We start from the raw sequence: 23,610 nt of genomic DNA on the forward strand, positions 1-23,610 counted from the left end.
GTAAATGGCTGTCCTAGTTCACCGACGCTGGCTAGATTTGTTTGTGTTCGACGATCCCCTAATTGACCCGTAGCCTCCTCCTCATCTCCCCCCAAAAGGAAACGATAGAAATGAATAAGAAAAAAAAAAGTATTATCTTCACAATGCATTCATACAGTCAGAATTAGACGATCACGTTGTGGCTAATATTTATGAATAACACTCATGCAGCAACATGTTCAATTTTGCCCGTCTTGCAATAAAAGTGGAAAGAGCTTCAGTTCGGTCTGTGGTCCTTATCTTATTAATGTCATTCGACTCATAGTCAACCCCAATCAGCTCTATTTGCAATGCCCCAACTTGACGTTAATGGCCGTGCGTATATAAAAGATGCAAATGAACTTCATGCGAGGCAAAAAAAAAAAGAAGGAACAAAAAAGAAAAAAAGAAAGAAATTAAACGTACGTCTTCTAATCGTAGTTAGCATTCCGATGGATCGCCACACGCATTGTTTAGTGACACGTACAACGTAAAAGAGCGCCATCTGAATTGATAGGGAAGGTGGAATCTATATGCTGCCATCAGCCATATGCTGCCATATGCTGCCCGAATTATGATTTTGTCCCATATACCACCCCCATCCCATCCGTTTAAGCAGAAATGTTAGTACAATTCCCAACCGGAGTGGTTTGAAAGATGACAAAGATGAAGTCCTTCCATTTCGTTTCTGCTTTTTTTTTTATTCAGCGAAGTCCTATCTTGGTTTCTTTGACCACTCCGATGGCATGCATGCCATTTACCGTACATTTTGTTTGCCCATTGATATAATTAATTGGTCACCCTGATGCGCAAGCGCCATTTGTTTCAACTGTCAGTCATCTATACGGGCATGAGTCCATCAGATGGATGGATGACCTTTGGACAGGGCATAGTGACGATCGTCGAAGTAGCAACACAGGCCGGGTTAAAGCATATACATACCCCCCCCCCCCACACACACACACACAACCATGTACAATCCTTGTCTTTAACTCATAATATGCCGTGGCAATGGAAACAAAGTTTTCTCAGTTTGTTACTTTATTTTGTTTATGTATATAATATGACATGAGATGTGTCGACTTGATCACGGCGATGTAATGTCGATAAATGGCTTTCATCATCTTTATCAGTAATTACCGACCGTGGTAGGTCACGTGGTTACAAATGCGTTGGAATCTGCTAACTACGAGTTAGACGGTAGAATAACGGTGACCGATATTTCACGGTAAAAGGGTCTAACTTGAAGATAGCCGACTTTGCCATAAAACCACCCGATGTGTGATGGGAAGATTTCTGTAGTAAAACCGTCTATCTCGAAGATTCCCCTTTTTGCCATGTAAAATATCACCGATAGTGTATAGCGATCATTTATCTCTATCTTAAGATAGCCCATTTTGACGTAGAAATCAAGCAAAACATGTAAAAGGGTCAGAAATATCTTAAAAAACGAAGCGTTTTTGAGACAAGCCGATGTCACAAATGGAAAGAGCGCCCAGAATTAACTAAATATTGAAATTTTCACAGAAAGTCACAATTTTCAAGACAGACCCTTTTACCATGTGACGGCCGTAATGTTGTGGTCAAAGAAAGCTTTGATGTTTCTTGGAAAAGGACCTTGTAACTTTGGTTGTTGTTTCTTTTTTTTCAGTCTTTTTCACAATGAGAGAACGCCACAGCAGAGTGCGAAGGAGTTTGAGTACCATCTATTAATCTGAAATTCATGACAGGATAAGAGACAAATGGAAATAAAGAAGAGCGCAGGTAATCTTGCGATGAACTCAAGTAAGGCAATCTGCGGTCTCTTCGAACGGTGCTGGAAGAAGACAATCGTGAATAAAGGAGTGAGAATTAAGTGGTAACGAACTTCCCAAGAAATCCTGGAAAATGCTATCCGATCCAATAGAGTCCTCGCAGTATTCTTTTATCTTCTTCGGGAGCTTACCGCAAGTTCATCGACACGCTTAACATTTTAGTCAATTAGATGCGCTAATAAAAAAAAATAAAAACTGGATTATCAAACTTAATCAGTCCTCCACTTAATCGTCCTCCATCAACATGATCAATAACAGCCAATTAACCGCAAAGGACTTCTTTTTGACGGACAGATTAAAAGATACGTCGGACTAAAAGCTAAAACTATACGGACCTCAACTGCTAATACAACTTTTCCTCTAACCACTAAACACGGCATTATACAGAGACTTAAACACCGGGAAAATGATTCTTTTCTTTGCTGAATTGAGTCGGTGAACACTGGTGTCAAAGGGAAGAAAGATGGAGGATGGTGTCTTCAAGTAAAACTTGGTCTTGCTGTTGGATGATGAATTGATTTAGCTAAGCTGAAAGCACGAGACTTTTGTTCACAACGTGATTACCCGTGCCTCAAGTTGTCCAATCTTTTTATGGCTGGATGAAAGGGTAAAATTATTGCTCCGTGAAAACTCCATGTCTTAGATCCTATAATTATCTTCATGCCAAAAATAACTATAAAGATGTTGCCATGGTCATAAATAATGCAGTATGAAATGAGCGAGTGTATGCACCGATCGCGTGCGTGAGAATACAGTATAATCATCTAATCACAGTCTCATTAGCTTAGGCAAATGATTTCTAATTGTTTTCCCTTTTCTTTTCTTTTTCCGCACGTGAAAGACATTGTTCTAAATCAGCTGCTCGTCATCATGGACGCTGACATCAAAATTCTGAACAAATATACAAGACCAATTATGATAAAAATAACATCGAAATCTTGTTGAGGAGTGAAAATAGCTCCTCCATATGTATCTCAATATTACGCCTTTTTCACATCTATGAACACCTTGATCAGCTCATCATATGAAATTCCGATCACTCGGACGAGTTAATTGGACCTGAATTCTTTCCGCACGGAAGGCTAACTGCTCAAGCGTCGATTACATGGATCATGTCATTAGTTTCAACCGTAACATTGCTGCAAAAATAGAATTGGTCGAGGCCGCTTTGTGATCACACGATTTTCAAGCTTCAAATTTTCCTCTGCAGTGATTAGCAAGAAATACATAAAGATGCACAAGGCTAACGGTAAAAGTTAAGTTTCCGACTCAAATTACTGGTTATTCAAACATATTCTTTTAACAGAATATAGCAATGGGCTATCCACTTTACCAAACCGTTTTCCTCCATTTGCATCACGAAATTTATTCTTCTCATCCACATCTCCCCATGGTCTTCCCCTAATTTTAGCTTCTCCCTTTCGATATGCTCCTGCTTCTTCCTCAAATCGTGTGTTCTGTATTCCGTATTTTTTCGTTTAAACGATAAAAATGAGGTAAGGTGAGATGCCACTACCTTTATGAAGATATTCTTAGTGCATATGTGGTAGCTACTTCCATTCGTTGTCATTGACTGACAGTGAGCATGCGCACTGCGTACACTAATACAGTGATTTGTATGGTCTGTTCTCTTGCTTTATGACAAGTCCGTGCGCTTGCGCTCAAGGAACAACGTACGAGTGGCCTACAGCAAGTCTTTGGAGCATTGTCATTTCCTTCAACATGGGAGGTTAAGATAGTTTGAATGAACTAAAGAAGTGATTAACTCAAACAGCGGCCATCAAAACCCTTCCTCTGAACTAATTGCTTCCAGAGGATTACTCCCGGAATCAACGCTCGGCCTTAAGTTGCTCCGTAATTTACTTTATGCACGTGCCGTTTCTAGCCGTGGATGGTGGTTAATTAGCTATCACGAGGCCATGCAAAGGTTGCGCTTGCGCCTATGAAGAACATTCATGTTTAACCATCGTGAAAATTCCAAGAAAACCCTGCAACCCTTAACTATAAGTTAGCTTGACTGATGAAAGTACTTTTGACGAGATGTTGAGAAGAAAGGTGCTAAGTTGTAGTTTCTCATACTTTCGAGAACTGTCGAAATAGGCAAGAGATCCTATGTAATCATTTCAAGACACACCCTCAAAACATTTGTCGCCTACAGTATGTAGATCAAAAGTAGTGTTACAGCTCATAGCAACATACATTATGTACATTATACAGTACATTCACGAAGCTGTAACGACACATCCCTGCCATCCCACTAACGGGACTAACCGGACTGCATTCCGCGTCTTTATCGGAGATGTCTATCGACCCATGCGATCGCAAGTCTAACCCTTTCTGTGCCAGGGACTTTGGACAGCGTGTACAACGCTATGAGGTTTGCTGTACCAATCGGCATTCAAAGTATACAAAGGGTTAAAGTATTTGAGTTCACGGAGTAAACTCAAACAAGACGCTTCACCGAAAATCAGACACAGAGTAACATAAGTTTCTAAAGTTTTCACAAAACAGTGATGCCAGTCGCTACTTCATGGGCAAAAATAATCAAGGTGATAAGATTACCAGCATATCTAAAGTCTCTCATTGACATAATTATTATACACATAGATTGTCGCTATGATAGAAGTTAAATTTGTATCATCGCTTACAGTCATAATGGAAATTGAAAGGCGTGGCAATTTTAGTAGTGAAGGAGCTAGTAGTCGCCTTGTGCCTAACAGAAATATGTTCTTAATCTTTGTTTTGAAACCTACATAAGACAGACAATGTGGTACGATAAACCTAATTTACATATTCATGTAGTTTCGACCAATATCAAGAACTTTCATGATGGATATCTGTAAGTCAAGACTTGATCAATCTTCTTCCATTCTCCTTGCTTGATTTTAATCGATTTGAATAAACAAAATGCGGCAATGAGATGGCATTGCACTCTGCAACTTTGCTATGGGCACGGAATCCCTGCATGTATGCCTGGAAGTTTTCATTACCAGTTGTTGTTGCCGCGACCGTTCAACATTGAATCTATCTCGCGTTTGTATCTAAATGAATCATATGAATTTCATTAAATCCACAATGAATCTTGGAACTGATGCTCTCAGATCAGTTCCTTTTATGCAAATGATTCGATGACGATATGATAATAATTTGATTCACCGTCCCTCCGGGGATACATAAAGGGTACTTACGCCAGTGAATGTTTTCTGTTGATTTTAGGCATTTTGCCCCTTGATACCGGAAAGATGAGATGGTCAGGTCAGATAAAAAAAAGAATACGGAAATTTCAACTCAGAGTGGAAATGCTTTTATCTTTAATGACACTGAATTGTCTACATCACAAGGAAAAAAAGGCCGAGCGTCTAGTCTCGGTAATATTCCGCCGAGTTTATTTTTGTAAATAAGTTACTGCGGGGATAAATACATTCCCAATATAAGTAGATGACTTTAAGGTACGTGCGTACTTTTACGTAGCTTTTATAATGGTTCTGCAGTTACATTATACGCAACTTGGTCTTTGTGATGCCAATATAGATATATATCGCAGACTTAATTGTCATTGTTTAGTGCACTTTAATTACCATGAGTAATGCGACTTTGTTCCTGATTTTATTTATTCGGAAACCTCAAAATGACGTCATAATTCGTTATCTTGAATTCAGCGTCCGTTTAAACATGTAATGTCGAGTTGGTTTTCAGATAACGAGTTAATTGATATTCACTTTAACTACAGCGCGTATAGGCAACAACCTGCTGCAGTGGTTGCTATAATCAGATTTTTACTACATGTCTGGCGAGTACGTAAACACAGACGATCCCAGGAGAAGAAATCGCACAAAGGAGCATTCCTTGTCGAAATCGTGCTTGCATCTCTGCCTAGACAGTAGACGCCTAGGGTCACACTCACACTCAAAATAATACTTTAAAATATAACATCTACAGAGTGACACTGATCATTAGGCGCGTTTGGTTCGGTTTGGCGCCAAACTGAGATATTGTGCTGCATTGTCATTGAGTTTCCTATCCACCCAGGGGGCATGTGTGTTTGATGCATAATGTCCCAACACTTAAGACAAAGCACGCATATTAACCCTTTCCAAAGCACCGTTTTAAGGCTATACTGATTTCGTGAATGATTGTCTTGCCCTTCGCTTTTATGGGCTTAATTGCACACTGATTTCTTGCACGAGGCTACAGGACGCAAAGATTCTGTCGTTTACTCGTCTATGGCATCAATGAGGTCACAGTCTTTATTCAGCTCTATTTTGCATATAGAACAGAATTTTCATTCTTCCGATTCGTGTGTGTCGAACTGCATGGTGTGGGTGGTGTGGAAACAGGCACCCACTCCGCCTGCTTACACACACACGTCTGCCGAAAAGACAAATACATCTCAAAAAGCTCTATCGAAAGCTCAATAAAAATGCCCTTCGTCATTACCTCAATATCGCACCATATATATATATATATACCGGGTGTCCCAAAAAAAGCGGAACGGTGGATTTTCAGTACCTTGCGTTCTAAAAGTGATACATTTTTTGACATCATTAGAAAGAGCATTGTCCGCAGAAGACCATGATACCAAAATCATTAAATTTGGTTAAGTACTTTTTATTCTACGCCAATTTCTGTAAATGCAGTCATTTTCAATTTTTTGCGACTTATGAGATAATAATTTGGGTGCGACACGCGTTCCATACGGTGAATTGTGTAAGCTCGTTGATCCATGTCAACAAAAGATAACGCTTTCATATTGGGCGCGCGCGCACACACACACACACACACACACAGACACACACACACACACACACACACACACACACACACACACACACACACTGTTTTTTCCTGGCCCGTGCCCAATGTGAAAGCGTATCTTTTGTTGACATGGATCACCGAGATTACACAATATTCACCGTATGGATCGCGTATCGCACTCAAATTATTATCTCATAAGTTGCAAAAAATCCGGCGATATTTGACAATGACTGCATTTTCAGAAATTGGCGTAGAATAAAAAGCACTGAACCAAATTTAATGATTTTGGTATCATAGTCTTCTGCGGAAGATGCTCTTTTTAATGATGTCAAAAGATATATAACTTTTAGACCGCAAGGTACTTATAATCCACCGTTCCGCTTTTTTTGGGACACCCGGTATATATATATATATATATATATATATATATATATATATACATTGTATACGCAAGATATTAGCCTCTATCTCATAATGTATCACAAGCCTAGAATCGTGCGCACAACGCACACTCTGATGATGAATAATGAGTACTCTTTCTTGCAACAGATTCCTCACACAATACATCCACTGACATCGTTGACTCGATGCCGGCGTGTTCGTATAATCTTCAGGGTTTTCCTCACATCATCGCAGATGCACTTTCCATAAAATTGTGGCTGAACGGGATACAGAGTGGGATAGGATAGGATGAGACGGAAAGCAAAGGAAGGAAGTAAAGCTTTCGAAGTCCCGAAATACAAATGATTTTTTTTTTTTCACAGCCGAAATATTGACTACACACAATAGAAATATGAATGTAAGCTGAAGGTAAGGCAGCACGAAGCGTCTTCTTCGGATTAAATCAAATACTAATGACAGCTAAAAGACAGAATGCGAAAGAATGCTTTCTGCGATGGCATAATATCACAAGTTGATACTGTGCAAATAATAAAATTATGTACTTAGATTTGCAAATGCAGAATAATACAGTTTTAGTACACACTAATGACATGGAAATAACACATATACAATGATGAACATGCCAGATATACCAATGACAGGTATACGACCATAGTAGTTTCTGTGTAAGATTAAGCAAAGATAAGTCTAAGATTCTTACTTTAAGATTAATATGGCGTAAAAGGCGCTTTCTGTTTATTCTTATGGTGATTCATCTATCTTTATTCATCTATATAGTTATTCTTTACTTATCCTATACAACTATCTGATCAATCATAATAAGTACTTTAACAATTTAACGTATAGTGTTTGATGATTCCATTATTTCTATGCTGTTGTTCTCTCCTTTCCAGAAAATTTACATTAAAGGCAAAAAAAAAGACAAAAAAAAAGGACAAAATGACAACATTGGCCATCACATCAGCACTGAGTTTTCCTTGCGCCACTTCATCCTTTCTTATGCAGGAGAAAATGTTGAGTACACCGAGAGGATGCCCGCCAGCCGACTGCAGTGCTCCAATGTGGGCACCATTTGCAAATTTCGATCAATTTAATCCAAGCAAATTGTCGGCGTCGCAGCCCCGGAGGGAAGAGACGAATCTCCTTTCTTTAGCGTGCACGTTTGAGCTCTCTCTCTTCCTTGCACTTCATATCTATTTTTTTACTGATAATTTTTTTTTCATCCTATCTAATCATTTATTGGTTCTCATTTCTTTAAAAGAGATGGGGATAAGAGATGGATGCTTGCTGCTTTATTTGCTTCTTTCGGGAGCAATCGAGGAGTATAAATAGAGATAGAGTTCGATGCTCTCCCCGCATATTTTCGGCTTTATTTCGCTGATCATGGCAGCGTCGCGGTATTTTAATTCTTTTATGCACTTTAATGTCGATTTATTATTTCTTCTTCCTGCTAAGTACAATGTTTTGACACGCTAGTTTCCTTGAAGAGAACCAAAGCCATCTACGCCCACAACTACCCGCGCACACATGCAGACCATAAATTGTAATGAGTTTGACAGTGATAAACCTAAAGTTTATAACATCAACAGAAAATTGCAATGATAATGGTTTAAACAAAAGTATATAATCACTGGTTATAGTAACACTAAGATGATGAGAATTTTATTGATAATGAGAGAAATGTTATGAAAACTAGTCCCCCGGTAACGTTTACATACTTTTCATAAGTACAGAGGAAAATTTTCATTTTGTTTTGCACAAAACCCTTAATATTGATGATTTTTTTTTTCCAAAATGGGGAAAAATCGACAATTGCCAAATGTTAAGTTCTCCTGGAGCTTCTAATTGTGTCTAATATTTCTCTTTGGTGACCTACACTTGGCCTCCACTGTGGTAGATTCGCCTTGTACATATACGCGCTATTTTTAGCTTAACGTATATATATTTCACCATGTGTGATGGCCGCGACATTCATACTCGAAAGTGAGAGCTTTTAGAAAAACACAGTGCTTACCTGATTTGCCTACTTTCTTCTCGCCGATCACGACAATCCGAGCGTCGGCCGCCATTTTGTCGCCCGCCTTCAAGTTCTCCACGGCCGTGCGCTCCTCCGGGGAGCGCCGATTTTGTTGGTACCCGCACATGGTGATGATCGGCTGGGTCTCAATGCTCCAACGTGCTAGATCCGCCGTCATTTAGTTTCACAGGGGAGCAGCGCAGTAGGACCTACTTGTGTTACCGGAACGGACTTGCCACAGAATTCAACAGTTAGGCGGAGTAAAGTGAGGGAAAAAAAATCTTAAGAGGATCTGAAGATGGGTTTCTTCCTTTATTTTGTTGATTGCAGAGGAAAACAGTCGCCCTGGGGGACGGTAACTGCAGTAATGTATCGAGGCTTTATTTCAACTCTTTTGCCGACTAGACGCCAATGTCGCTGTTTGTTCCGTTATCAAGGTTGCGTTTGGTGGATGCGCATTTTCGAATACCATTTGATGCCAGCATCAAGAAAAAATTGGCGGGCAGAATATTCTGTCGATGTCAGAAGACGATGTCCACAATTCGACTGTTGAGCCTTATACCTGCAGAACAGAAGATACATTAAACAGAAATAAAAGTTACTTTGAATCACTTGTTCATTTTGGATATAACTACATTCAGAGAGGGAGAGACGAATATACATATAAATAAATAAATAAATAAATAAATAAATATATATATATATATATATATATATATATATATATATATATATATATACATTTATATATATGATGGGGAAAGAGGGTAAGAAGATTGAGAGATAAAAGAATACAAATATGCATTTACGCACACACCTACCTTTCACATAAATGTCATATACAAACGTTACTTTTGAGACTAATTGTGAAATAACCACACATATTGTAATAATTTTGTGCATAATATGTATTGTACGAATATACGGATAACTCGCACGAGGCATTCGTTTTGAGAAATCTGACAGCCGGTCAAATCACTTACATTTGAATTCATAATTTGAATACGAAATTATGAAAATATTTGAAATTAACCTTGTTTCAAACTACACTTTAGTTTATATTATTACTTCAAAGCATGAATTTTTCTGTCTTTTGGCCGTATGATACACTGACCGGATGATCAAAACCTCATAATGATTTAATATTTCGTTTAGAGCAAAAATGATGGAAAAATGATGAAAAAAATATCTTGATTAAAAAGAAAATATATATATAATGCTTTGTCACGTGACTAGATCTCATGATCTCAAGTACAGCTGACAAGTTACTCCCGATTTCCCCCTGGAGTATCACATCTGTACCCGATTGCGGCACCTCCGCGAACATAAACACACCTCATCTCAAGTGCCACCTATCGTATAGCTAGCGCTAACGACGAAAACAGAGAAGTAAAAACCGAATCGACGGAGCAGTGAGTGACACCTCACGTGCTTCTCTCGGGTGAGATAATTTGTGCTTGGGGCTAATTCGACGGGTGCTTAAACCACTCGAGGGAGAAAATATCAAAATTCACTGCAAAAACGCCGTGAAACACGACAGCAGACAAGAGCAATGCCATAGAGCTCGGGCGCAGCGGGGGAGAGACCTACGCCGCGCTTTCAATAAACACGACCTTTTTTTAATTTTTAAACTGGATGTTATTTTACACCCGGTCTTTCTTCACTTTTCAATACTCTGTTTAACGATCGGAGCCTAGGTCATGAACTTTTCTCTTTGAATAATGCATCAGGGCGTATTATTTTCCTCCTTAGTGCAGATCCAATATCATAATTCAATTAGTCTGACGTCGTGAAAACATCTTAATTCTCGATGTCCAGCTGCCGTTTCAAAAACTTTGCGGGAGTCGATCTCGAGATCATTCGACCTTCGGGCCAAAGGCCACATAAATACCCTCTATCCATCAAGCATTCAATCCAAACGTAGCCTATATATACTCATACATTGGCCAAGTACCAATATTGTGACTAAATATTCACCTCTATATGGGGGTGAAAATACCACAGGCAAACGACCTCTGATTCAAGGTGCATTTTTATTGCGACGTTGTGCTTTGTGCCTTGCGACTGATCCTCACAAAGAATGCGGTAGCTCATATTGCCTCATTTAATTAGAAGAAAAAATCCGAATAGACATCATTTTAATAATGCAATGGCGTCTTTTCATTCCTGTAGGTGGCCCGGTTTTGCATGAACCCATGGCGCCTCATAACATACAGTCACAATCACACATGCACACACGTATACACACAAACAGACAAACGGAGTTAAAACTATACGATTATGTTATCTTCTCACTATTTCCAATCCCCCAAATGTGATTTGATTCTTGTTGTAATTTAGTGTGCAGTAAATATAACTAACAGCTGCCACTATATTACTTTAATGTCTAACTGGACTTTTATCCAGGCACAAGGTCCCTGACCTTTTTCTCAAGCTCTATGTTCATTTCACAATAATTTCAAACAAGGGTTTCGTTTCATCTTGCATTAGGAAATGAAGAAGTAACTTGTGTGTATGCATTGTATTTGTTGGATATATTTATTTAAAATGGAATGAAATAAATGGTACGAACAAAATGTGAGCCTTGACATAATAAATTTTCACATCCATCACATCATCACGTTCATCCTTGCAAAATGTACGGAACGCCTAATGATGACCTAACGTATTATTCAGTGCTTCACAATGACAACATATCTCTTAGGTTAACTGGACGACGAGTTCAGAAAAAAACAAGTAGAAGTACGTGTCTGCACGAAATCATGACAAGCGTATTGTATAGGCTATACTACTTATGGAAAACTGATCATTTAATACTCCAAGACTCTGCATTATTCTTTGACAAGATCGCAAAGTCTTCAATTCAAGTACGCTTCTAGTACATAACCTGTACTTCATCAACAGCGCTGTTGCGAAAAGGGGGATTCAGGGATTCTAATTTCTGTAAGAGAAAATATCTAAAATGGTAAAAAAAAGTAGGAGAGGGGACAGCGATAATACTCCACTCTGCATTTACGCACAAACAAACAAAAACAAACACGATGGTATATGTAAACTCCACATCAATATATTAATATCAAAAGAGCTTCAGAGATCCTTGATATAACCGATGTTACATGTTATCATGACGACTGAAGTATAAGACATCCATTCTCATACTTGAGTTTTGTGAAAATAGTACATTATGTACCCCCCCCCCCCAACACACACCCAGACACAATCTTTGTCACTATTAAAAGTACATGATAGCTGGAGTGGAGGCTGATACCGCTGCAAATTCGCGAAGCAGCAGCAGCACACAGGAGCCAGACAGAAGAAGAAGCAGAGGAAGAAGAAGAAAGAAAGAAAGAAAGAAAGAAAGAAAGAAAGGAAGGAAGGAAGGAAGGAATAATGGAAGAATGGGGTGATATTCCTCACATATTATACTGTGAAACTGCATCCGTCTGGCATGGCGGCGGCTGCGAAAACCCCCAGTCGTGTTTTCCTTACCTTCAACCTAAGCGGATCGATTACTACTTCATAGTGGTCATAGCACCCCGCCTCCTCGCGGGAAGAAAAGTGATAAAAAGTGTGACAACAACAGCAGCAGCAGCAGCAGCAGCAACAACAACAACAACGGCACCCTGCCCAGTGTTTGATCGAGTGACGGCGCCCCACATGCAGCATTTGACAATTTTGATTGCCGCATAATTTTGTATGATAATATTATACAGCGTACATTGTAATGCATATTCCTGTCAATAGATTTGAAGGAGTTGAGGAAAAATTGAGGATAAACCACAGCCATGAAAATGCAGCGCTTCTCGCTTTATTGTTTCCCCTTTACACCATCGTCGACAAATATGCAAACAACCATCGATTTTATTACAAATAAAAATGTCTTCATCAGTACAACACAACTGAGTCCATACATACAAATGGAAATGTAAGAACACTGATATAATTTAAAGTGTAAAAGCTCATCGAACAACGCAAGAGAAATCAAACAGTTTTCCCTTTGTCCTAATATATACCTTGTTTTAAGATAAAAAGAAGAGAAAACTGCTTATATTTCTGCAGCCTGTTTTCTTTGTTCCTCCTATTATTTACTTACTTTTAAAACGGGAAATAGACAAGTGAAATGCACCTGCACATTGTCGACTAGCGCTGTCCTAGTGTCCATGGATACGCAGCAGAAAAACGAAGCCTTTTCCCCATAACAGAATGACGTGACAACTCCTCATCTGATTAAGAAATACTTCAAGGTGTCCTGTTCTCGAGGTAATCTTCCCTGAACTCATTCGCTCCAAAGCTTTGCACCCCTCTTAATGGCTCTTAGTCTTTAATACATGTACTTCAGGCAAATGTTTCGAGACAGTATACGTTTCAACCCCATCCACGTGACACATACGTCAAAGTCAATAAAGTAATGAAGTACAATACGCACCAAGGGCGAGGGGGTCGGTAACCTGCTCGCCTTTCCGCGCTCCATTGCTTAAAGTGAAAAAGAGTGGCGAATCAAAGTGGCGAGTAACATACAGGCCACCAATGGACTGGATTCCTAACCATTCACCAACAGAAGAACCATCCACTGTCTAGCAGTGAACACATTGCAGATTAAGCTTCTCATCAAACTATACTGCTGAATCCCACCGGTTATTGCCAGCTGTACAACTTATTGTCCACTAATTAATTTGAAATCGGTCAAGCCTAGCACCTATAGTCACATCCTTGTCAACTTCCCTGCCAATTGAGCGAAATCACTTCTGGGATTAATGCGTCCATTCTTCCACTGTATTGTCGGTGTTAATCAAATGGAGTTAGGGGATTGGAGATGAAACGTTTCTCTTCAAAACGGTTAACCTGCTGATAAGAATGGGATGAACAGGAATAACTTTAATCCGACTACGAAAGGAAGCAACGTGTCCGAACTTGAGGAAAATGTGTGAGAGGAAGGGGAGGGGACGAATGGCAGTGTTAACACAATTATGTATAGGCCTATAATGTAGTTGGCGCAGTCGTGAAGTTCAGGGCTGCGGTGCTTTACCATCATGTCCACTGATTCTCCACATTATGGGTTCCGGGATCGATAGACTAATTTTAGTATTATCATCTTCTGAACAAAGCTGACGTGATGACAAGTGACACATGTTGAAATAAAAAGCATTCAAGCACTCACATAAATAGAAAACACAAACACATGGGAAATCTCATGATATCTGCTTATTATCTTGTCGGTGTCCGTTAACTCTTAATTCATCACACTTACTCGTAAGCCACTAAAATATAGCAGACACACTTGTGCTCAATCGAGAAAAGCAGAGATTAATGCACACACTGAGAAAATGATAAGTGCAGCCATATAGAGTATATCAAAGAACTATTCTTCAATAAGTAAAGCCACATTTGGCTCTGCACGAAATTAAATTCTACAAAGCTGGTTTGAATCTCAAGATGACAAGATAATTTCCTCATAAATGTGAAACGTTCAGAAAGCCCAGCAACTCCGAGAGGGGAAATCGAACTGAATTTTACCTCGTCTGCGCGTTATCTTTTTCTTGGTACGACCAAGACTATCACTGACGGCCGACCGTCATCGGTTATAATGTTTGTTACACTGAAGAGATCATCAAAAGTTTTCAAAATGCTCTGTGACACATACAACAAGTCATTTTCTAATCAGTGATTGTGCATGTGATGAACGCTTTAGTGACAGAGAAGAACTTACCTTCGATCGCGTGCGTTACGCCGTATACAATGGTATATAGTGTTGAAACTGTACTTCTGTCAACTCCAACACAGTTTTTCATATAGAGGTATAAGCCATTGGCGGTGCCAATTTCATGGGCTGTACCCCAACAAAGCAAGCTTTCATAACACGCCAGTTGGCCCATGAGTGACTTTTCACCCTAGAGTACTTTATTCCCTTCAAAAAAACATAATACACAATACCCGAGCACAATAATTGCATGCTATTAACCGCCACGGGGAAGTAGCGATTTATAGAAACGCTACAATAGCATTTGTCCTATCCTTCGTAATTTGCGTTTCGTTTTCTGCGTTGAGCAGGTGCTTTCGTCGACATGTCCACAATGGAGAAACGAAGCACAGGAAGAAACAAACGGGGAAATTTCCCAATAGAGAAAACACACACATACACACACACACACACACACATACACACACACGCACGCACGCACACACACACACACACACACACACACACACACACACGCACACACATACACACAAAATCAGTCCTCACACGAGCCACACACTTCTTACTTTGATGGAATTTTTGGCGCCTCCAACCCTTGTGCCGCCATATAATTCCTCCCCCCCTTCCCTCCCCCTCCCCTCCCCCCCCCCCCCCCCCCCTTCCACGTCATTCTCCAGACACGCAATATATAGTATAATGACATGAAAACTGTCCTCCGCTCTTTTGGGCACTTTGGGGAGTTTGTAAAAAAAAATACACACAAAACACACACTCACATCTATGAAAGAAAAGTTACAAAAACAGAATTATCTTAAAGGGACTATGCAATGCAAATGCCATGTTGACTTGTATTAATTCATAATACTCTGATCATCACTTTTGCGGCCGAAAGAAAATCTAAAATGTGCCATCTTAATGATTTTTATACTTTTATCTTCAGATTATTCTTGGATACGCCTTCAAAAAACCATACCAAACCGAAATTCTGCCAGTGATGTCACTTGTCAATCATCACCTAAGTATACTACATGTAATGTGATTAACTAGAACAGTGGAATGTACCTACCCCAAAACGAAGGAAAGCTTCCATGTTTACCTGCAATGTGTTTTGTTAATCATAATCTGATATCGGCATAGAAACATGCAAGTTATGCTCAGTCTAGGAAATTAAAGGTGCATTCCAATGTCTATTATCAATCCTATTACTTTAGCAATTATTGACGGATTAGAAAATATACAATACGTACAGATAGTCATTTGGCCAAACACGTGATTTTGACGGTTGATTTGACATTGCGTCGTAATTAAAAGAGAAGACATTTTTAGACACATGAAATATGGGGGACCTAATACTGAAAAGCAAAGCTTGTATGGTATAGGTCCCTAGATGAAAATGTAGAAGTCTTATTAAACAAACAACCTATAATAACGAAAACTATGAAAGGAAGGAGTAGGCCGTAAAATACGCAAGTCAACATGCATTTATATTGATAGTTTCTTTAACAATGACAACCATCGTTAAAGCTAGAAAACGTGACTTCAGAATTTTACGGCCAAGATTGAGATATTGAAAGAGAGGGATAAAAAAGGCAGACAGGGAGACGGACGAGGATAAGAACTAGAATGGTGAAAGAGTAGGTATATGAAGACAAAGAGATGAAAACTAGACAGGAAGATACTAGTGGAGAGAGAGGGATTGGGGAGGGCAACACTAGATTGTACGAGAAGGACGGAGGGAAAGAAAACAAAATGGGAGGAGTGATAATTAACAGTCGCACTTGACTACCTGAATTTAGAGTCCTGGGTCTGTTTCATGTAGAGTTACAACTGATCACATACTGATCTCAATTTATTGAGCGTAACTTAGAGGATCGAGCTTACGATCAAACCTGATCGTAAGTCTGTTTCATGAAGAATCTTACGCTCGATCTAAAGCACAGACTTGATAGCAGGTCGAGCGTAACTTTTTTTTTGAATCGCATCAATCGTAAGATGAATCTTACGAACAATCTCTATGAAACAGCTAGGCCCCTGATAGTTACATGCATTTTACATTTTACTTATTTAGCAGCATCCTTTCTACTCTGCAAAATCAAGATATCTGTGGCGCACAGCATCGAAATTAAGAAGTAGTCATTTGCATTGGACGATGTTCCTTGATCTATGATGAGATAGAGGAGAGATGCAGCGGCTGCAGTCTGTCAGACATGAGATTAAATGACACGATTTGGAGTCTCGTTGACTTGTCATCGCATTGAGGCATTCCATGCGATGGGAGCCCCGGAGACGTTACGATTCTATAGAGCACTCTGAAAAATGTTGTTATAACTATATACCTTAAAGTCACTACTCTTCTTTGCGATACATTGCACTGTGTGTTAAAGACTACCATCGTGTAATTGTGTATCGTGTGTTACGATGTATATCAAATCATATATCTATATCATACGTTATATTTGATAAATTTCGGTCAACTTTAAGAACGACTTGCGATGTTTAAACAACATGGTGCTGTATATAAAGTTGCTGTAAACCACTAGAATTTATTCTCATTCTTCCGATTCCCATGCAGTTGCTAATTACTGAGGACTATGTCAAGACATATATACAAGTTGTACGTACCAATGCGGACAGCAAGACGATCCTTCTCACATATCAGTTCTGGTTAATATTAAATGCATTGCAGAATAAAAACGTAATATATATGGTGTGCTCGGGAGCCATTTCCATCAATTAGACTACCACCTTCTACATCCGTAATTGCGTATTGCATATTTCCGGAATTCTTCCAAGAATCAAAGCAGGCGTTATCGCCCCATCCAATTAAAGAGTAATTACATACATGCTAATTATATATAGGGGAATTCAACTTACTAGTATACCTGGATGGCCCCGTTTGAGCCAGAAGGTATAGGAGCGGGCTATCACATTGAGCCAATCAGCTAACAAATGGGACAGACACGGGGAGGATTCTGGCCTGCGATACGGGTTATCAACTGTATGTGATGAGCCTGACTGAAGGACAGTTCGATTAAGGCATTGTTTTTGTTTTTATTTCATCATTCCCTTCTCTTTTGTTTTTTCTTTCTCTCTCTCTCTCTCTCTTAGGACGATAAGATACAGGTCATTTACAAAGAATCACATTCCAGAGTGGATTAAGTACCAGTAAAACAAACTCCTGCAAGACTGGCGACTTGAATTCGAGGTAGAATGACCGCAATTTCGAGGGTATACTGATTGATTGACATATCGATTGGTGTATCATCGTTCACAAGATATACTCGCCGTTGTTATTGTTTTTGTTTTCGTAAGTACTCCAACTCGAACTGTCACGACTTTAACTGACACACCGTGATCAAGGTCCTATATGCAGATTCTTTTCTTTCTTTTTTTCTTCTGCATGCAGGGAATGATATAAGGTTCTCACCATATCATTTCTCTATTCTAAGTATATCTCCATGCCTGTATGGAATTACGCACGTACTTATGTATGTATGTATATATGTATGTATGTATGCATGTATTTCCGTTCACATAATTTTTTCATTTATCACAAAGTTGCGTCGATTATCTATAACTTTGTACATTTCAAATGTTTTACTGCAAATGCATTTTTTTAAATGAAAATAATCGCAAAATGAAATGTAAAATGTATATATGTATGTATGTATGTACCTATCTATCTATCTATCTATCCGTCGTAGATATTGGGATATACCTGTCATCTACAGCCGATCTATCTATATTGATTTCTGAGATAAACTTTTGTTGTACATTGTAGTTCATTCCCAATAGCATGTATAGAATTTGACTCATACAAGCAAACCTTGAAACTCTACACATTATAGTGTCTACATTATTGTGCCTCGTGCTACCCGCTCCCCCCCCCCCCCCCCCCCCCGCCCCCTTGGAGAAGGGGGATATCATCCTTGCACAATGCGAGTGCCTGCATCGAGTCTCTGTCTGCTCATACATACTAGTACCAGTTCATATGACATCGTCTTCTACTGATGAAAACTTACTGCATGGAGCACGTCTGAAGTGGAAAGCTTGAAACTTATGACGCAAACCACAGATCGCAATCCTTCAAGTGTGGTGAGTGAAGAGCGTGAGGGTTTAAATCAAGGGAAAGTGCAAGACGAAATGAGGACACGTATCAGTCTTTGTGACTGAGAGCTTTAATTCGTCGATGTTAATCTATTATAGCCGGCCGATACTTAAAATTCTTAGAAAAAGAAGTAGGCAAGTTCTTTATACCATACACCTTTAAAAGATGACAAGGAAAAAAAATGTTTGAGAACTGTATTCATGTCAATAGAATGCAAACTTCGGCATAGCAGTGAAATGAATCAATCAGTGACATTTCTTTCAGCCATGGAGAGCATTCTCCGTGCTCCAGTTAATCATGAGTTGATCGGGGGGCGTTTCATCAACGAGTTCGTCGGAGTTTTCACCGACAAATTTGCTATCAGCCAATCAGACGCAAGGATTTACACTGACAACTGTTAAAAGCTAATGAAATCCTTGCGTCTGATTGGCTGATAGCAAATTTGTCGGTGAAAACCTCCGACGAACTCGTTGATAAAACGCCCCCCAGAGCTGCATAACCGAGAAAGCGATATGCAGCGGTGTCGTCCTTCCAGACTGCTTTATACCGAGCAGAATGGGGTACTCAATGAATGACGCCCTCCCAGGCACCTCAAACATTCACTATTCGTGAGGATATTGTGATTTTATGGAAACAAAGCAACAAGAAAATGCCAGGCAAACACACACACACACACACACACACACACACACACACAACTGAAAAATAACCCGAAACATGTCAAACAACAACGAAAGACAGTTGTGATTTGCAAAAAGGAGGGACTGTGACTGTATAAAACACTACGACGAGAAGTTTGTATCTTTTCCTCCGTTTCGAATACAGAAGTTGAACTAAGTGGGTTATACTAGATCTAAATCTATTAGAAATCCAAATTACTGCAGGTTAAGCAAAATTAGCAGGAAAATCACGACCATGTCTGTGGCTAGCTACCTCTCAACTCGCTCAGTATCGGGATGAAAAACTTAAATGAAATGAATACTCTAAAAGGCATCAGCCATCTCAAAAGCAGACTTAGAAAGTACCAGCAATGAAAAGGATAATGTAATTTAAAATCATTAGCATTCTGCACCGCCGTCAAACTTATATGAAAGAATGTTTGATATTATGCTTGTCACCCACATTTCATACAATGAATACAGATGTGCATTTTAATATAATCAGTCACCGCAATCCAAACTTGTCTAAAAGACAAAATTAAGCAAAACAAAAACAAAAACAAAAATTGAAAACAAAATCAAGAACGGAGAATTCTAGAGCCACAGTGGCCCACGCATAAAACATCTAGGGATATAAGTAGGTTCTGAATTTTAAAAGCAGTCCGCTTGTGTCAGACAAGAGGAGTGGCGCGCAATGAATTATTACTTTTTATTTTGATGCGAGTGCATTGAGTTTTGTGGTACTGATTCTTATTGATTGATTTTTGGGGCTTGTTTTTTAAGTCCAAAGGGCCCGGAATTCACAAACGATTTCTAGCACACACAAAAAAAGCAAATGCCGCCGTCCTTGCTTCAAAGACGTTTTTACATCATGCAGCCAAAATGTCAATGTCTCGATTTAACCTTTTCAATTCCCATTCGTCAAAAACGAAGGAAAATCTGTATACGAAAAAACAACAACAACAACCCACGACATCATGTACCTACGCAAATAGCCCTAATGAAATTCACGGCTAGGCGTCTAATCGCCAATAACATACTCTGCAAACTAAATTACATGAAAGGGGCATGTTAGCAGGGAGCAAGGAAAGAACATACAACGCATATCATATAGGCCTACATACATGTGTCTAAAAAGGTGTGTTCGCATGCAAAGTTTGCAATGCTTCGAGTTGTTGAAGTTACTATATTGATTATTGTGTCATACATATTTTCATTTTCAGCAGTAAGGATTGAGTATGGAATATAATTCCGATATCATGCGATGCTTTTATCTACAAAAGAAAAGGGGAAAAACCGTGTAAAGAAGTTGCCAGCACACGTTCGGATAACATAAGTATCCAAACAAAGAGAGGATTCAAAATACTGAAAAGTAGGAACGAAGAAGGAAGTCCAAACATGAAATACAAAATATTCATGTGCACAGGGTGAAATCACAAAATTTGGAATTTCGGGTGTTGTTGAGTTGTGGCAAGGAATGAGTGTGGTGATGGGGAGGCGGGTTGGAGCCCAATTAACTCATTTACATTAGGCCTGTAGTTATCAATGGAATCAGGACCAGAAGTAGCCGATTTAACAATAACAGCATTGATGAAATCAACTGATCATAGATGGACAAGATATGCTCATCGGTTAGATAGATTTCGTTCAGTCATAAAGTTGTCAGAAAAAGATCAAAAACCAACTGTCCTCGAAGTCAGTGATGTGTTTTTCTTTTCACACATTGGATAGGACAAGTTCGCCTGATCGTTGAATGCGAGATGCAAATTCACAGTCACGTTTACTGCAAGGCACAATTATTAGATACTAATAATTATGTTAGATTTGTGGAGATTGATAACGCACTGTCATCTCGTACAATACGTTCAAGGATAAACTATGATTGCAACATAGAAATTGCCGTGTTCCACAAGGACTCTGGTGATGATACAGTACAGTACACTATACAAAACTGGTAAGTAACTTACCTCTAGTATGGCGATGTGATGATGGTCCTTTGTTGACTACGTCTCTGAAAAGCTAAGCAAATGTTGCATCAAATTCCTCCGGAATTTTGATTTGACTGAAATGAGCATCAGCTGCTTGCTCGTCGTAAGACCAGCGTGCTGTAGGCCAGTGCAGTCCGAGTTGAGCTTCCACAATCGCACGATCAAAATAGTCCTTGGATCAGCTATCGGTATATGACGGTAGCGGCGATCGCAACTGCATGCATTCAAGCCAGCGGATGCACGGAGTGCACTGCTCACCGTCTGCAACCGACGACATCCACGGGCAAGAGTGGTTGCATAGCGATGGTGAGCATGCGAAAAAATATCACCGTTTCGCTATGCTCGCAGCCAACCCGGTCCGCAACATGAATGGCGCGGCCAAGTTCGATGTCTTCACAACGAAGTCTTGCGAGTGCGTAGTCTGCGCGTCGCAGAATCGTTGAATCCATAATTACCTCCCTCAAAGGCTCACTCAGTGCTTATGCCCCTGTCACACTTTGCCGGATAAGGCAAACGCATGGGAACCGAAGGTCGATTCTTAGCATCCGTTGATATCCGTTAAAATGCGTTTCATGTCCTTTTTATCCTTTGGATGGACGTTTGTCTTTCGGTGGATGTTCGTCAGAGCGGCCAGAAAACTTTGTGCATGCACAAAGTTTTTCCTCCTCAAATCGGATAGCGTGATCCGACCCTTGTCCTATAGTTGCACGTTTTCTCCTGTATCTGTACTGTACTTTGTCGTTTTCCTCGCGTTTCGATCCGCTATAGGCCTCCTGTAAGGTCCGGTTGCTGCAGAATGCCAACGTGGCCCTCCAAAAGTATATTGCCGCCTGGAGGAGGGAAAGCAAGCAACAGAGAAGGCAGATGCGGTCCAAGAAGTGGCAAATTGGTCCTGAGAGACACAGGCAATTTGGTTTGAATGACCAATTGTCATATAGACACAAAGGCGAAACAAATTCGAACTACTTTGCTAAATCTCCCAGAATTTACCATGAAATGTTGTGTTTCAGGTGAGAGGCACATCAAAAAGAAAGCAAAATGCATCATATGTTTCAAGGTCGGAAAGACCATTATCTTCTTGGGGGGGGGGGGAGTTCTCATCCTTCTGTGACAGGACAATAAGTCTTTCGGAAACGCAAGATTTTCAGTCAGTTTACTATCATGGCTGTTGTAAGATTGTTGAGGAATACTGAGGAACTGCAGAGATCTGAATAAAATTTATGGAAGCATGCATAATTAATACACTAGCTGTCAGGTTTTACCAGCAAAATGGGCAGCCTTGATCAGATTCGCTATCATCGGGCAATGAAGTATATTCGATATGACTGGGCATCGGCTGAGACAAACTGTTGGATATTCACAGGTTCAAAGTTATGAGTGAACTTTGAGTTGAAAATGAGACAATGAGTAGAAGCCATCAAAATCAAAACCCATGACGTCAAGGTTCGAATAGCATTAGGAAATCTAAATGAGCCATCTTACTGTCTTGTGACTGTGATGCATTTGGTTTGATGTATCACAGAAACTGTGAGAAAGAAATTAGAGACTGCTTCAAACATTGAGTCAATGTCCAAACATGAAAAATGTTTTGCTGACATTGATATTCTGAATGCAGTCAAAATAGTGTTTTATGACTTCAGGATCTTCAAATACAATGGATGAGTTCAATGAAGAATAATTATGTGCCTTTACTTAAGAAAGTCAACGTTCATCCGGCTGTCAATCATTATAAAGAACATCTGAAAAAAAAAGTCAATCAGAAACAAAAATAGAGAAGGTTAAATTTGTGAAGTAGCATCGGGCATGAATGAAAATGATTTTGTGTAAAGTGAGAAACTTTTATGTAAATCTGCATGACAGTGATATTTAGGACCAAAATGAAGAAAGCGGTGTCAAAGGTCTAACAACAAGTAGCCAACATATTGAGAAGAAGGCTAAGTCTTGGCCTTCGATCCCTTGGCATATTGATGGGAGCTGATATGAGATGTGAAGTGAAATGAGTGTACAGGTAGTAGAAGCAGAACTGGCCGACTGGTGGACGCTCCAAGATGATGTAATAAATGTTTAGCCCGATAGCCGTAACGTCAATGGATCTCTGACGTTCGATGAACGTCTCGTACGTCACCCATTTGTTCCTCGTGCGTTTTGTCC

At 39.6% G+C, this 23,610-nt stretch overlaps 1 protein-coding gene across 1 annotated transcript in view; it reads right to left on the reverse strand.

Annotated features, from left to right (window-relative positions):
* Nucleotides 1–9,184, reverse strand: part of LOC139720706 (ras-related and estrogen-regulated growth inhibitor-like) — a 38,235-nt gene extending 29,051 nt beyond the window's left edge. The window contains exon 1 of the mRNA XM_071632061.1: nt 9,004–9,184. Within this exon, the coding sequence (XP_071488162.1) occupies nt 9,004–9,184 (181 nt within the window). The remainder of the gene's footprint in view (nt 1–9,003) is intronic.
* Between the last annotated feature and the right edge of the window lie 14,426 nt (nt 9,185–23,610).

The sequence above is a fragment of the Diadema antillarum genome, unplaced genomic scaffold, assembly GCF_040938485.1.
Source record: "Diadema antillarum isolate AM-2024a unplaced genomic scaffold, OU_Dant_1.0 scf00000132, whole genome shotgun sequence".
In the NCBI taxonomy this organism is placed as follows: domain Eukaryota; kingdom Metazoa; phylum Echinodermata; class Echinoidea; order Diadematoida; family Diadematidae; genus Diadema; species Diadema antillarum.